At 36.5% G+C, this 14,501-nt stretch overlaps 1 protein-coding gene and 1 non-coding gene across 2 annotated transcripts; one reads left to right on the top strand and one right to left on the bottom strand.

Moving 5' to 3' along the window:
• The first annotated feature begins 3,654 nt into the window (after window positions 1-3,654).
• On the top strand, window positions 3,655-3,758 carry LOC112738549 (small nucleolar RNA R71). The gene has a single exon (XR_003169504.1). It is a non-coding gene; the product is annotated as a small nucleolar RNA R71 (small nucleolar RNA).
• A 9,033-nt stretch (window positions 3,759-12,791) lies between these two features.
• LOC112732862 (putative F-box protein At5g55150) lies at window positions 12,792-14,021 on the bottom strand. Its single transcript, XM_025781670.1, has one exon. The coding sequence runs from the start codon at window positions 14,019-14,021 to the stop codon at window positions 12,792-12,794; it is 1,230 nt and encodes a 409-aa protein (XP_025637455.1).
• Between the last annotated feature and the right edge of the window lie 480 nt (window positions 14,022-14,501).

The raw sequence follows: 14,501 nt of genomic DNA, 5'->3' as shown, positions 1-14,501 counted from the left end.
TTTTGATCTTCTCTTATTTCATGAAGCATGATGGAGTGCTCTTGATGTTCCACCCTTAGTTGTCCCATATTGGAACTCAATTCTTCTAGGGAGGTGTTGATGTGCTCCCAATAGTTTTGTGGAGGAAAGTGCATTTGAGGCATCTCCGGAATCTCATGGTGATGAGCTTCTTGCGCCTCTTGAGCTCCATGACTGGGCTCTCTTGCTTGCTCCATCTTTTTCTTAGTGATGGGCTTTTCCTCTTTAATGAGGATATCTCCCTCTATGTCAATCCCAGCTGAATTGCATAGGTGGCAAATGAGGTGAGGAAAGGCTAACCTTGCCATGGTGGAGGACTTGTCAGCCACCTTGTAGAGTTCTTGAGGTATAATCTCATGAACTTTCACCTCTTCTCCAATCATGATGCTATGGATCATGATGGCCCGGTCTATAGTAACTTCAGACCGGTTGCTAGTGGGAATGATTGAGCATTGAATAAACTCCAACCATCCTCTAGCTATAGGCTTGAGGTCCAATCTTCTTAGTTGAACCGGCTTGCCTTTGGAGTCAATCTTCCATTGAGCTCCTTCTACACATATGTCCATAAGGACTTGGTCCAACCTTTGATCAAAGTTGACTCTCCTTGTGTAGGGGCGTGCGTTCTCTTCCATGTATGGCAAGTTGAACGCCAACCTCACATTTTCCGGACTAAAATCTAAGTATTTCCCCCGAACCATTGTAACATAGTTCTTTGGATCCGGGTTCTTACTTTGATCATGGTTCTTGGTGATCCATGCATTGGCATAGAACTCTTGAACCATTAGGATGCCGACTTGTTGGATGGGATTTGTTAGAACTTCCCAACCTCTTCTTTGAATTTCATGTCGGATCTCCGGATACTCATTTCTTTTGAGTTTAAAAGGGACCTCAGGGATCACCTTCTTCTTGGCCACAACATCATAGAAGTGGTCTTGATGGGCTTTGGAGATGAACCTTTCCATCTCCCATGACTCGGATGTGGAAGCTTTTGTCTTCCCTTTCCCTCTTCTAGAGGATTCTCCGGTCTTAGATGCCATCAATGGTAATGGAAAAACAAAAAAGCTATGCTTTTACCACACCAAACTTAGAATATTGCTCGCCCTCGAGCAATAAACAAAAGAATAGAAGAAGAAGAAGAAGAAATATGGAGAGGGAGAGGGAGATATGGTTTCGGCCAAGGAGAGTGTAGAGGGGTGTGTTGTGTGAATTTGATGAAGAATGGAGGTCTTTATATAGGGAAGGGAGGGGGTTTAAGGTTCGGCCATATGGGTGGGTTTGGGTGGGAAATTGGTTTTGAATTTTGAAGGTAGGTGGAGTTTATGAGGTAGGTTTATTGGGAAGAGTGGGTGGATGTGAGTGGTGAAGGTTTAGTGGGGAAGAGAGCTTGAGGTGATTGGTGAGGGGTTTCTAGGGAAGAGCGTTTATGGGGTTGTGTGAAAGAGAGTGGTGAGAAGAAGTGAGTGGAGGTAGGTGGGGATCCTGTGGGGTCCACAGATCCTGTGGGGTCCACAGATTCTGAGGTGTTCAAGGAATTACATCCCTGCACCCATTAGGCATGTAAAAATGCCTTTGTACCCAACTCTGGGCGTTCAGCGCCAGGTTGGTGGCCATTTTGGGCGTTCAACGCCCATTTGTGTGCCATTTCTGGCGTTGAATGCCAGAACCATGCCTGTTCTGGCGTTCAGCGCCCAGAAGCTACCCATTTTGGGCGTTCAGCGCCAGAACCATGCTCTGTTCTGGCGCTGAACGCCAGACAGATGCTCCTCCAGGGTGTGGTTTTTCTTCTGCTGTTTTTGATTCCGTTTTTTATTTTTTTGTTTATTTTGTGACTCCACATGATCATGAACCTAAGAAAACATAAAAATAAGAATTAGATAAACATTGGGTTGCCTCCCAACAAGCGCTTCTTTAATGTCAATAGCTTGACAGTGGGCTCTCATGGAGCCTCACAGATGTGCAGAGCTTTGTTGAGACTCTCCAACACCAAACTTAGAGTTTGGATATGGGAGTTCAATACCAAACTTAGAGTTTGGTTGTGGCCTCCCAACACCAAACTTAGAGTTTGACTGTGGGGGCTCTGGTTGACTCTGCTTTGAGAGAAGCTTTTCATGCTTCCTCTCCATGGTTGCAGAGGGAGATCCTTGAGTTTTGAATACAAGGGAGTTCTCATTCTATTGAAGGACTATTTCACCTCTGTCAACATCAATCACAGCTCTTGCTGTGGCCAGGAAAGGTCTTCCTAGGATGATGGATTCATCCTCTTCCTTTCCAGTGTCCAGGACTATGAAATCAGTAGGTATGTAAAGGCCCTCAACCTTTACTAATACATCTTCTACTTGTCCATAAGCCTGTCTTCTTGAGCTGTCTGCCATCTCTAGTGAGATTTTAGCAGCTTGCACCCCATAGATTCCCAGTTTCTCTATTACAGAGAGGGGCATGAGGTTTATCCCTGAACCAAGGCCACACAGAGCCTTGAAGATCATGGTGCCTATGGTACAAGGTAATATGAACTTTCCAGGATCCTGTCTCTTCTGAGGCAATGTCAGTTGATCCAGATCACTTAGTTCATTGATGAACAAGGGAGGTTCAACTTCCCAAGCATCAATGCCAAACAATTTGGCATTCAGCTTCATGATTGCACCAAGAAACTTGGCAGTTTGCTCTTCAGTGACATCCTCATTCTCTTCAGAAGAGGAATACTCATCAGAGCTCATGAAGGGCATAAGGAGGTTCAATGGAATCTCTATGGTCTCTAGATGAGCCTCAGAGTCCTTTGGTTCCTTAGAGGGAAGCTCCTTATTGATCACTGGACGTCCCAGGAGGTCTTCCTCCTTGGGATTCACGTCCTCTCCTCTCCTCAGAGGTTCGGCCATGGCGCTTATGTCAATGGCCTTGCACTCTCCTTTTGGGTTCTCTTCTGTATTGCTTGGGAGAGTACTGGGAGGGATTTCAGTGATCCTTTTACTCAGCTGGCCCACTTGTGCTTCCAGATTTCTAATGGAAGACCTTGTTTCATTCATGAAACTTACAGTGGCCTTAGATAGATCAGAGACTAGATTTGCTAAATTAGAAGCATTTTGTTCAGAGTTCTCTGTCTGTTGCTGAGTTGATGATGGAAAAGGTTTGCTATTGCTAAACCTGTTTCTTCCACCATTATTAAAGCCTTGTTGAGGCTTTTGATCCTTCCATGAGAAATTTGGATGATTTCTCCATGTTGAGTTATAGGTGTTTCCATAAGGTTCACCTAAGTAGTTCACCTCTGCTATTGCAGGGTTTTCAGGATCATAAGCTTCTTCTTCAGGAGAAGCCTCTTGAGTACTGTTGGATGCAGCTTGCATTCCATGCAGACTCTGAGAAATCATATTGACTTGCTGAGTCAATATTTTATTCTGAGCCAATATGGCATTCAGAGTATCAACTTCAAGAACTCCCTTCTTCATAGGCGTCCCATTATTCACAGGATTCCTTTCAGAAGTGTACATGAACTGGTTATTAGCAACCATGTCAATGAGTTCTTGAGCTTCTGCAGGCGTTTTCTTTAGGTGAATGGATCCACCTGCAGAAGTATCCAATGACATCTTTGATAACTCAGATAAACCATCATAGAATATATCCAGGATGGTCCATTCTGAGAGCATGTCAGAATGACACTTTTTGGTCAACTGTTTGTATCTTTCCCAAGCTTCATAGAGGGATTCACCTTCTTTCTGTCTGAAGGTTTGAACATCATCTCTAAGCTTGCTCAACTTTTGAGGAGGAAAGTACTTGGCTAAGAAAGCCGTGACCAGCTTATCCCAAGAGTTCAGGCTGTTTTTAGGTTGAGAATCCAACCATAATCTAGCTCTATCTCTTACAGCAAAAGGGAAAAGCATGAGCCTGTAGACTTCAGGATCTACTCCATTAGTCTTAACAGTATCACATATCTGCAAGAATTCAGTTAAGAACTGAAAAGGATCTTCAGATGGAAGTCCATGAAACTTGCAGTTCTGCTGCATCAGAGAAACTAATTGAGGTTTCAGCTCAAAGTTGTTTGCTCCAATGGCAGGAATGGAGATGCTTCTTCCATGTAAATTGGAATTAGGTGCAGTAAAGTCACCAAGCATCTTCCTTACATTATTATTATTTTCGGCTGCCATCTCCTCTGCCTGTTCAAAAATTTCTGAAAGGCTATCTCTGGATTGTTGTATTTTAGCTTCTCTTAATTTTCTCTTCAGAGTCCTTTCAGGTTCTGGATCTGCTTCCACAAGAATGTTCTTATCCTTGCTCCTGCTCATATGACAAAGAAGAAGGCACAGAAAAATAATAATAATAATGGAGATCCTTTATACCACAGTATAGGGATTCCTGTGTGAGTGGAAAAAGATGGGGAGACAAAGAATGTAATATAATGGAAGAAACACATCTGTGAGGATGGAAGAGAGGTGAGATGAGATGTTAGGATATGAATGAATAAATAGAATAAGATGAGAGAGAAGGAGGGAATTTTCGAAAATTAATTTTGAAAAGGAGTTAGTGATTTTTGAAAATTGTTAGTATTTTTTTTTTCGAAAATTTTTTAAATTAAAAATAAAAATAATTAGTTAATTAAAAAGAAATTTTTGAAAAAGGGGGAGATATTTTCGAAAATTAGAGAGAGAGAGTTAGTTAGGTAGTTTTGAAAAATTTAAGAAACAAACAAAAAGTTAGTTAGTTAGTTGAAACAAATTTTGAAAAAGATAAGAGGTTGGGAAGTTAGAAAAGATATTTTGAAAAGATATTTTTGAAAAAGATAAGATAAGAAGATATTTTTGAAAAGATATGATAGGAATTAGTTTTTGAAAAATATTTGATTTTTAAAATCACAATTAATGACTTGATTCATAAAAAATCACAAGATATGATTCTAGAACTTAAAGTTTAAATCTTTCTTAACAAGCAAGTAACAAACTTCAAATTTTTGAATCAAAACATTAATTGATTATGTTATTTTCGAAAATTTGTGAAAAAAATTAAGAAAAAGATTTTTGAAAAATATTTTTTGAATTTTCGAAAATAACTAAGAATTTTGAAAAAGATTTGATTTTTGAAAAAGATTTTGAAAAAGATAAGATTTTCAAATTGAAAATTTGATTTGACTCATAAGAAACAACTTGATTTTAAAAATTTTTGAAAAAGTCAATCCAAATTTTCGAATTTGAGGAGAGAAAAAGGGAAAGATATTTTTTTTTATTTTTGAATTTTTATGAAAAACATGAAAATTATGCAATGCATGAAATTTTTAGATCAAAACAATGAATGCATGCAAGAATGCTATGAATGTCAAGATGAACACCAAGAACACTTTGAAGATCATGATGAACATCAAGAACATATTTTTGAAAAATTTTTAATGCAAAGAAAACATGCAAGACACCAAACTTAGAATTCCTTAATGCTTACGCACTAGGAATTCAAGAATGCATATGATAAACATGAAAAGACACAAAACAAAAAATCATCAAGATCAAACAAGAAGACTTACCAAGAACAACTTGAAGATCATGAAGAACACTATGAATGCATGATATTTTCGAAAAAAAATGCAAGATGCATATGCAAGTGACACCAAACTTATAACATGACTCAAGACTCATACAAGAAACACAAAATATTTTTGATTTTTATGATTTTCTAAATTTTTTTTGTATTTTTTGAAAATTAATATGAAAAAGAAAAATAAGGATTCCAAAATTTTTAATATGAATTCCAGGAATCTTGCCATGTTAGTCTAAAGCTTCAGTCCAGGAATTAGACATGGCTCACTAGCCAGCCAAGATTTCAAAGAAAACTCCAGTCCAAAACACTAGACATGGCCAATGGCCAGCCAAGCTTCAGCATGTAATTCAGATATGACATGCCTGACATACTCATTCCCAAAGGAATAGACATGGCTTTACAGTCAGCCAGGCTTCACATGCTTCATGAAACACTAGAATTCATTCTTAAAAATTTTGAATAAATTTTTGAAAACATTTTTATTTTTTTCGAAAACAAAAGAAAAAAATTTTTTTTTTTTGAAAATATTTTTGAAAGATTTTTGAAAAGAAAACAAAAAGAAAATTACCTAATCTGAGCAACAAGATGAACCGTCAGTTGTCCAAACTCAAACAATCCCCGGCAACGGCGCCAAAAACTTGGTGCACGAAATTGTGATCTCCAGGCTCGAACAAATCCTGGTAATGGCTCCAAAGCTTGGTGCTCTGATCTTAATTCATAATTGTCACAACTTCGATACAACTAACCAGCAAGTGCATTGGGTCGTCCAAGTAATACCTTACGTGAGTAAGGGTCGAATCCCACGGAGATTGTTGGTATGAAGCAAGCTATGGTCACCTTGTAAATCTCAGTCAGGCAGATATAAAGTGATAATGGTGTTTTCGAATATTATATAATAAAATAGGGATAGAGATACTTATGTAAATCATTGGTAGGAATTTCAGATAAGCGAATGGAGATACTTTTCGTTCCTCTGAACCTCTGCTTTCCTGCTATCTTCATCCAATCAGTCTTACTCCTTTCCATGGCTGGCTTTATGCAAGGGCATCACCGTTGTCAGTGGCTACATCCCCTCCTCTCAGTGAATAATATGCTCACGCACCCTGTCACGGCACGGCTATTCATCTGTCGGTTCCCAATCATGCTGGAATAGGATTCACCCTCCTTTTGCGTCTGTCACTAACGCCTAGCACTCGCGAGTTTGAAGCTCGTCACAGTCATTCAATCATTGAATCCTACTCAGAATACCACAGACAAGGTTTAGACCTTCCGGATTCTCTTGAATGCCGCCATCATTCTAGCTTACGCCACGAAGATTCTGGTTAGGAGATCTAAGAGATACTCATTCTAGCTTAATTCATGTAGAACAGAAGTGTTTGTCAGGCATGCGTTCATAAGGGAGAAGGATGATGAGCGTCACACATAATCATCACCTTCATCACGTTCTTGGGTGCGAATGGATATCTTAGAAGCGAAATAAGATGAATTGAATAGAAAACAGTAGTACTTTGCATTAATCTTTGAGGAACAGCAGAGCTCCACACCTTAATCTATGGAGTGTAGAAACTCTACCGTTGAAAATACATAAGTGAAGGTCCAGGCATGGCCGAGATGGCCAGCCCCCTAAACGAGATCAATGGTCTCCTAAGATGAACAATGGATTAAAACTGAGACCAAAGATGGTCAAAAAGACTAGTAAAAGGTCCTATTTATAATAAACTAGTCACTAGGGTTTACATGAGTAAGTAATTGATGCATAAATCCACTTCCTGGGCCCACTTGGTGTATGTTTGGGATGAGCTTAAGTGTTGCACGTGCAGAGGCCATTTGTGGAGTTGAACGCCAGTTTCTGTGCCAGTTTGGGCGTTCAACTCTGGTTTTGGATCCTTTTCTGGCGCTGGACGCCAGATTTGGGCAGAAGGCTGGCGTTGAACGCCAGTTTACGTCGTCAATTCTTGGCCAAAGTATGGACTATTATATATTGCTGAAAAGCCCTGGATGTCTACTTTCCAACGCAATTGGAAGCGCGCCATTTCGAGTTCTGTAGCTCCAGAAAATCCACTTTGAGTACAGGGAGGTCAGAATCCAACAGCATCAGCAGTCCTTTTTCAACCTCTGAATCTGATTTTTGCTCAAGTCCCTCAATTTCAGCCAGAAAATACCTGAAATCACAGAAAAACACACAAACTCATAGTAAAGTCCAGAAATATGAATTTAACATAAAAACTAATGAAAAAATCCCTAAAAGTAACTAGATCCTACTAAAAACATACTAAAAACAATGTCAAAAAGCGTATAAATTATCCGCTCATCAAACATCCACTATCCATGTACCACATGTCCTTTTTGTTCTTGGATGCTAGGCAAATCTGCATGAAAAGTTTCAAGTAGCCTTAGGTATCCAAATTGATTTGGATCCTTTGAAGTTAATCCATCTTGGTTGCCCAAGTGCATTGAAATCACAAACAACATTGTAAACTTTGTTTCCAACAACTCTTTTTTCAAAGAAACATGGTGCATATAAGTGACCAAATTTCTTGCAATTAACACCGTGATTTTCTTATGTGTGTTGCTAAAACTGAGATGAGTTATATTGCTTAAAATGATTAGAGTGTTGAAATTTTCTAGTTTTTGGAGGAGATGAATTTCTTTTGACAAACTGATTTTTATTAAAGTTATTCCTCTTTGCAAAAGCATTTTCACCAGAATTTGTTTGAACATTTTTACCTTTCAAATATGAGGTTTTGTTGTAAAAAAGTGGTTTCTTGAAAACAGCCTCATTTTTCAAAATGTAACCCAAGCCTGCCTGGTTTGAACTCGGATCAGTTGTTGGTGAAGGCTCAGTTTCACTTGTGTATGTTTCATCAAATTTTTTTTCAAAAGTTGAGACATATCCAATACCAGATTTGTTTGGTATGGATTTGGTATTTGATGAAGAAGCCACAAACTTTATAGAGGAAATATTAGAAACTGCATCTTCCTTAACTATGTAGCCTAAACCAGATTTTTCAAACAATGGTCTTTGACTTGCAAGTAAATTGTCCAAGTTACTGGAACCTTGAGCAAATTTTGCTAAGTCACCATTCAGTCTTTTAATCATATCATTTAATCTTTCATTTTCAGCAATTAACTCATGAGAAAGATCCACAATGTGTTTTCCTTTTAATTTTTCAAGTTCAGAGTTTAGAAATCTGTTTTCTTCAATGATGTCTAAAGCAAATTCAATTTCCTTCACTTTTTCTTTTAAAAAATTATTTCAGCTCTTAACACATCTCTTTCAGATCTGCACTCATTGTACTTGTCAAGCAGTTTTGAGGTGTTTAAGGTGAGATCATCAATAATAGCATGTAGATCATCCATAGACAAATCAAAGTAATTTACCTCATCAAAGTTTTTGTTTCCAGTCATGAAACAGTCTTTGTCTTCACCTTCATACTCTTCTTCTTCATTGGAGTCGTTCTCGAGATCCTCCCAAGCTGCCATGAGCATTCTCTTCCTTTCCTTCTTTCCTTTGTCCTCCTTTTTGAGATTTGGACAGTTTAGCTTGAAGTGTCCAGCCTCCTTGCAATGATGGCACGTCACCTTGATCAAGTCGATCTTGTGCTCCTTTGAGCTTGAACCCTTATATTTGCCCTTGTTCTTCATCATCTTTCTAAATTTCCTAGCAAAAAATAAAAGCTCGTCATCTGAAATACCATCACTAGACTCACTCTCTTTTGGTTCTATTTGTGACTTGAGGGCTATTACCTTTTTCTTTGAGTTTGTGTTTGTGTGTGTGGCTTCATAGGCAAGGAGTTTTCCTCTCAGCTCATCATAGGTTATGGGACTTATGTTGTTACTCTCGGTTAGGACAGTGGCAGTGTTTTCCCATTCTTTTGTGAGGCTTCTAAGGAGTTTTCTCACCAAGGTTTGTTCTGCATAGTTTGTACCCATAGCATCAAGGTTTTTAATTATGATTGAGAATCTCTCAAACGCTTCATCAATGCTTTCTCCATCCTTCATGCTAAACATCTCGTACTCTTTTCGCAGCATATCAATCCTTGTTTCTTTTACTTGTTTTGTGCCTTCGTGTGTAACCTAGAGTTTTTCCCAGATTTCTTTGGCTGTCTTGCATCTAGACATCTTCCGGTACTCTTCAAAGCTGATAGCACAGTGAAAAAGGTTGATTGCTTTAGCATTCAGCTCTATCTTCTTCTTATCATCTTCATTCCATTCAGCTTCTTCTTTTGGAGTCACCACTCCATCAGCACTTGTTTTTGTTGGGATCTTGGGACCGCTCACAATAATCTTCCATATGTTGTAGTCAATAGATTGGATGAAGATCCTTATCCTTTCTTTCCAGTAGGAGTAGTTCTTCCCGTTGAAGAAAGGTGGCCGGTTGTTTGACTGGCCTTCAGTGAGGGTGTAGGCAACTGTGGTTGTGCCCAAGTTGTTCGCCATTGGATCTTTGCTCCAAGCGGTTAAGCTTGTTTCTTGAGACCTTAGCTCCTGATACCAATTGAAGGTTGTGGTAGGCTTAGAGAAGGTGGTTGAATCTATGCCTTCCTTTTACATTGCTGTTATTACCCTTTTAAAATGAACTTTCAATTCAGGTTCTGTTTGAACTCAGCAGCGGAAATTTATGAGATAATTTATTTTTGTCTCATGAATATCAGAAAACAGAACTCAGCAGAGAAGAGAAAAGCTAACACCAGCATGTATCCTGGTTCGGTTGCCTTGTGCTATGCAACCTACATCCAGTCTCCTCCACAACTATGGAAGAATTTCACTATAGTTAACAGTATTACATACACCAATTTCACAGGATTGACCCAATCCTTTCACATTCAACTTCTAACCTAACTTGACATTGGCTATGCTAATACCTAACTATTCACTCTTAGTGCTAACCCAACTAAGAAAGGGATACCTCACAGGTACAAGATACAAGACATAAACCCACCTAAAGAAATCTGAAAATAACTCTAGGCTTTTCTCTCAAGTGTATCACTCAGCCTTTTTCCACTCATGGCTTTTACTTGAGCTTTCTCACAAGAAATTACAGAAAGATAAATATAGAAAAGTGCATTACAATCTGTAAAACACGAAGGAGATTGACTTCATCAGCAGCCTCTTTGCTATGTGCAAAACCAGATTCGTAAACCTCAGATGCAGTTCTTCAGTATTGGCCGAATACTTCTTTGAAAGAAAGCATTATCCAAGTAGAGGAACTTCCTAACAGAACACTGTTCTCACACTCTGGTTTTCTCTCCTTACTTCTGAATGAGCAGAAAGTCTTCTTTTATCTCCTTGCATGTTGCTGGGTTCTTCTTCCAAGGTCAACACCTTGAGTCTTGAGCTTCACCAATCCACAGAATCACTTTTTCTCATTAAACCTTACAACGGAAACTTTGCTTCTGACCTTCCTTGGTTGACCGAAAGCCACTTTAACAGCAGAAAAGATTTCTTCTATGGTAAACCCAGATCTTGACCATTGAAACACAACTTGGTCCCCAAGACATATTCTCAACCGTTGATGCACAGTAGTGAGGAACAGAAATCCTCTTTTCCATATAACCCGAAATAGAGTGGCAGAGAGTTGAAGATGAAGAGAAGAAAGTGTGTTGCATGTAAAAGGAAATGGGTTACCTTTAACCTAAACTTGATTTGGTTTGAAATGGGTGATTAGACTTCTGAGTTTCAAGCTTGGACTTTCTCTTTCTTGCTTCTTTGATGATCACCTTAGGGAAGAAGCTTTCTCTTTCTCTTTCTCACTTTTCTGAGTTTTGTGATTTGACATGGTTAGAGAAAAAGAAACGTTGAATTGGTGAAAGCAAGTGAGAGTGAATTTGCTTGCTGAATATCAACTCGGGCTTGGATTGTAATTTACTTGGCCCGTTTGACTTTTCAACTTTGCTTTCTTTTGGGTTTTGTTTATTTTATTAACCCATCAGCCTTGTTTTATTTTTCATTTCCATTGGGCTATAATTCAAGTTTTGGCCTGCAACATTTTATAAATAATTAGTAATATGCAATTTTCAATAATCAACACTAATTATTTATCTTGCCAAAAATAATGTTTGTCATCACTAATAAATTAGTTAATTTCTTAACTCAACATTATTATTAATATTCTTTTATTTTTAGACAAAAGTAATAATAAATTTATTTATTAGATTTTTATATATATATAGTCACTAAATAATAATAATAGTAATAATAGTAATAATAATAATAATAATAATAATAATAATAATACACTCTTTTTCATTAGAAACAAGTAAGGTGAATAATGATGCTTTGAAATTCAAATTAAAACATTTTCTTTTAATACAAACATAATTTTTAAAATAGGATATCTTTTAATTATATTAAATACGAAAATATCAAATGGTTTCAACTTTAAATTTCTTGTAGAATAATCTATAATAATTTTATTATTATTATTATTATTATTATTATTATTATTATTATTATTATTATTATTATTATCATTATTATTATTATTATTATTTAGTGACTATATATATATATTATTATTATTTTTATCTAAAAAATACAAAAAATTATAGTACAATATTATTATTATTATTATTATTATTTTAATTTTTTTTTTTGGACGGAGGATTATTATGTCTAATGAAGAAAAATATTGGGAATTGGTCTCTGTATTAATTTTTCTTGGAGACTAAAATGCAAATTCTTAAAATCTTTGGAGACTAATTTAAATAATTACTCTGTCGAAAAATGAACTAGGGACTGATTTATCTGTCGGAGTAAAACTTTAAAATTGATTTATGTATTAATTTTTCTTGGGGACTAAAATATCCACTTTTAAAATTCTTGGAACTCATTTGAGTAATTACTCTAAATAAAGTTTTTAACATCGCTATTCATGATATAGTATTTGTATATATAATAGTAATTTCTTAAATTTTTTCAATAGTTTAATTTTTTATATGTGAATCTATTGTATTATCATTAGTGATTTCAATTCCCAAATTTTTCCATAGACTTCACTAATAAAATAGTATGAATTATGTTACATATACACAAAAAATAATTATCTATAAACGGTCACGGAGAGAAATATGCATTTGATATTTGACAAAAAAAAAATTAATATTTTGCTATAAATAAGCTTGAATATTCCTCCAAATAGCAGTACTGAATGATAACAAAATGAAGATAAGCATGTCTTCATCAAAATTTTACTGTAAGGAAGAACAAACGCTTTGCAAATAATCTTTTAAAATACAAAATAAAAAAGAAAAAAAAAACTAAAGAAATGAGCTAGAATAACACCAGACAGGAGGACACATGAACTTTACATCGGATAACAGTCTTTGACAACTTCCATCGTCCAAGTCGAAGATGCCAATATCTTGACATTCGGCATAGTCCGGTGATTTCCATTCTATTAGGTTATCTGTAAAGTAGATTTGATTTCCTTTGGTTTGAATACTTGCAGGTAGCATTTGAACAGAAGAGTTGAATCCAATCATCAGTACGTAATTTTCCAAACTATCTAGTCTGGACCATTCTTTTGCATTCTTCTTCAATTCATAGATATTAAATTTGTAAGTACAACAACTTCCAGAAAGAAAATATCTCGCCAACATCAATAAACTTCCATTAGCACACCCAACCAAATAATATTTAAGCCGGTAATAAGGACCCACCGCAGCATCAGAGGGAGGTTTGGCTTCATGAATACCACCTACAGGCCCTGACTTAGTGTTTATATCAAATTCGTATAGCTGGCCACATTCTTCTACTGCATATATCTTCTCTCCAAAAAATATGACATCATGAAACCACGGTTTTCTAGTTGAAAGATCTGACCATCTCTTATTATTTGGTTTGTAAAAGGCTAATGTACAACGAAGTCCATATATGGCCACTGCCAAAAAATCTTCATTGTCATTACTAGGACATGAATTTATAATAACCTTCCAAACATAGATACTATTTATGAAACTACTCGATCCCCGGTAATCATTCATATCGTCAAAATCCAAATCCCGAATAGTATATTCAAAGCCATAATTGTTAGGATTGTAGTAAATTATATCCGGAAAGGTTGATATTGGAGGAAGATCTAAATGGACCTTTGTAAATGCATTTAACATATACATCGAACCTTGGTATATATCTAGGACGATCAACCATCCACCAAAAGAACCACGGATCAATTTGTTCTGCATCTCTGGTAGCTTGAGATGGTGGATCTCATCTTCATCAAGAGACTGAATATCAAGTGGTACTTCATCAGCAATAGGTAACTGCATGAGATGGTAGATCTCCTCGTCTTCATAAATATGAGTACTGGAAGATTCTTCAGGTACCAGCAGCCACAAAATATCGCTGGAGATCTCTGGAAGTTTCAAGCTCCATTGCTTGCAAACTAAACCAAGTTGGATGAAATCATCGTACGAATACAGGTGCTCCGCAATTTCCTTCAAGATGTCATCATGAATGTTTGGCCATCCATCAATGTCGTCCCCCATATCTTAGATATCAGGATTCAGGAGAGACGCAAACTGCAGAAGCTTAAGGACTTATATTGATAAAAAAAATTTGGACGCTTAACATTATATATATCTGTTTTTTTAATATCTTATCTTATCTTTATTTATTTTTATTTTTTATAAACCAATATTATATATATATATATATATATATATATATATAATTTTATTTTCATAATTTATAATTCAACGTATAATAAAAATTTTTTATCTTTTTTTTTATTTTTTTATAATTTTATTAGTATCTCTGATCACAGTGAATGAGCCACCAGCCTGTGATAATGTGATTTCCAAATATACTATTTTTTTGAAATAAAGAAAGCTCAACACATAAAAGTGGAGCAACTAAAACAGTCATATCAAATAAAGTAGAACATAAAATCGAACTCCTGTCATCTCCGGCATTGTCATCAACAACCAAGAAGATCAGTACCAGTCCACTCCTTATAGCTCAAAAAC

This window comes from Arachis hypogaea, chromosome 13, assembly GCF_003086295.3.
Source record: "Arachis hypogaea cultivar Tifrunner chromosome 13, arahy.Tifrunner.gnm2.J5K5, whole genome shotgun sequence".
In the NCBI taxonomy this organism is placed as follows: domain Eukaryota; kingdom Viridiplantae; phylum Streptophyta; class Magnoliopsida; order Fabales; family Fabaceae; genus Arachis; species Arachis hypogaea.
Note: the sequence above shows the minus strand (reverse complement) of the source record. Positions and strands in the feature narration are given on the sequence as shown.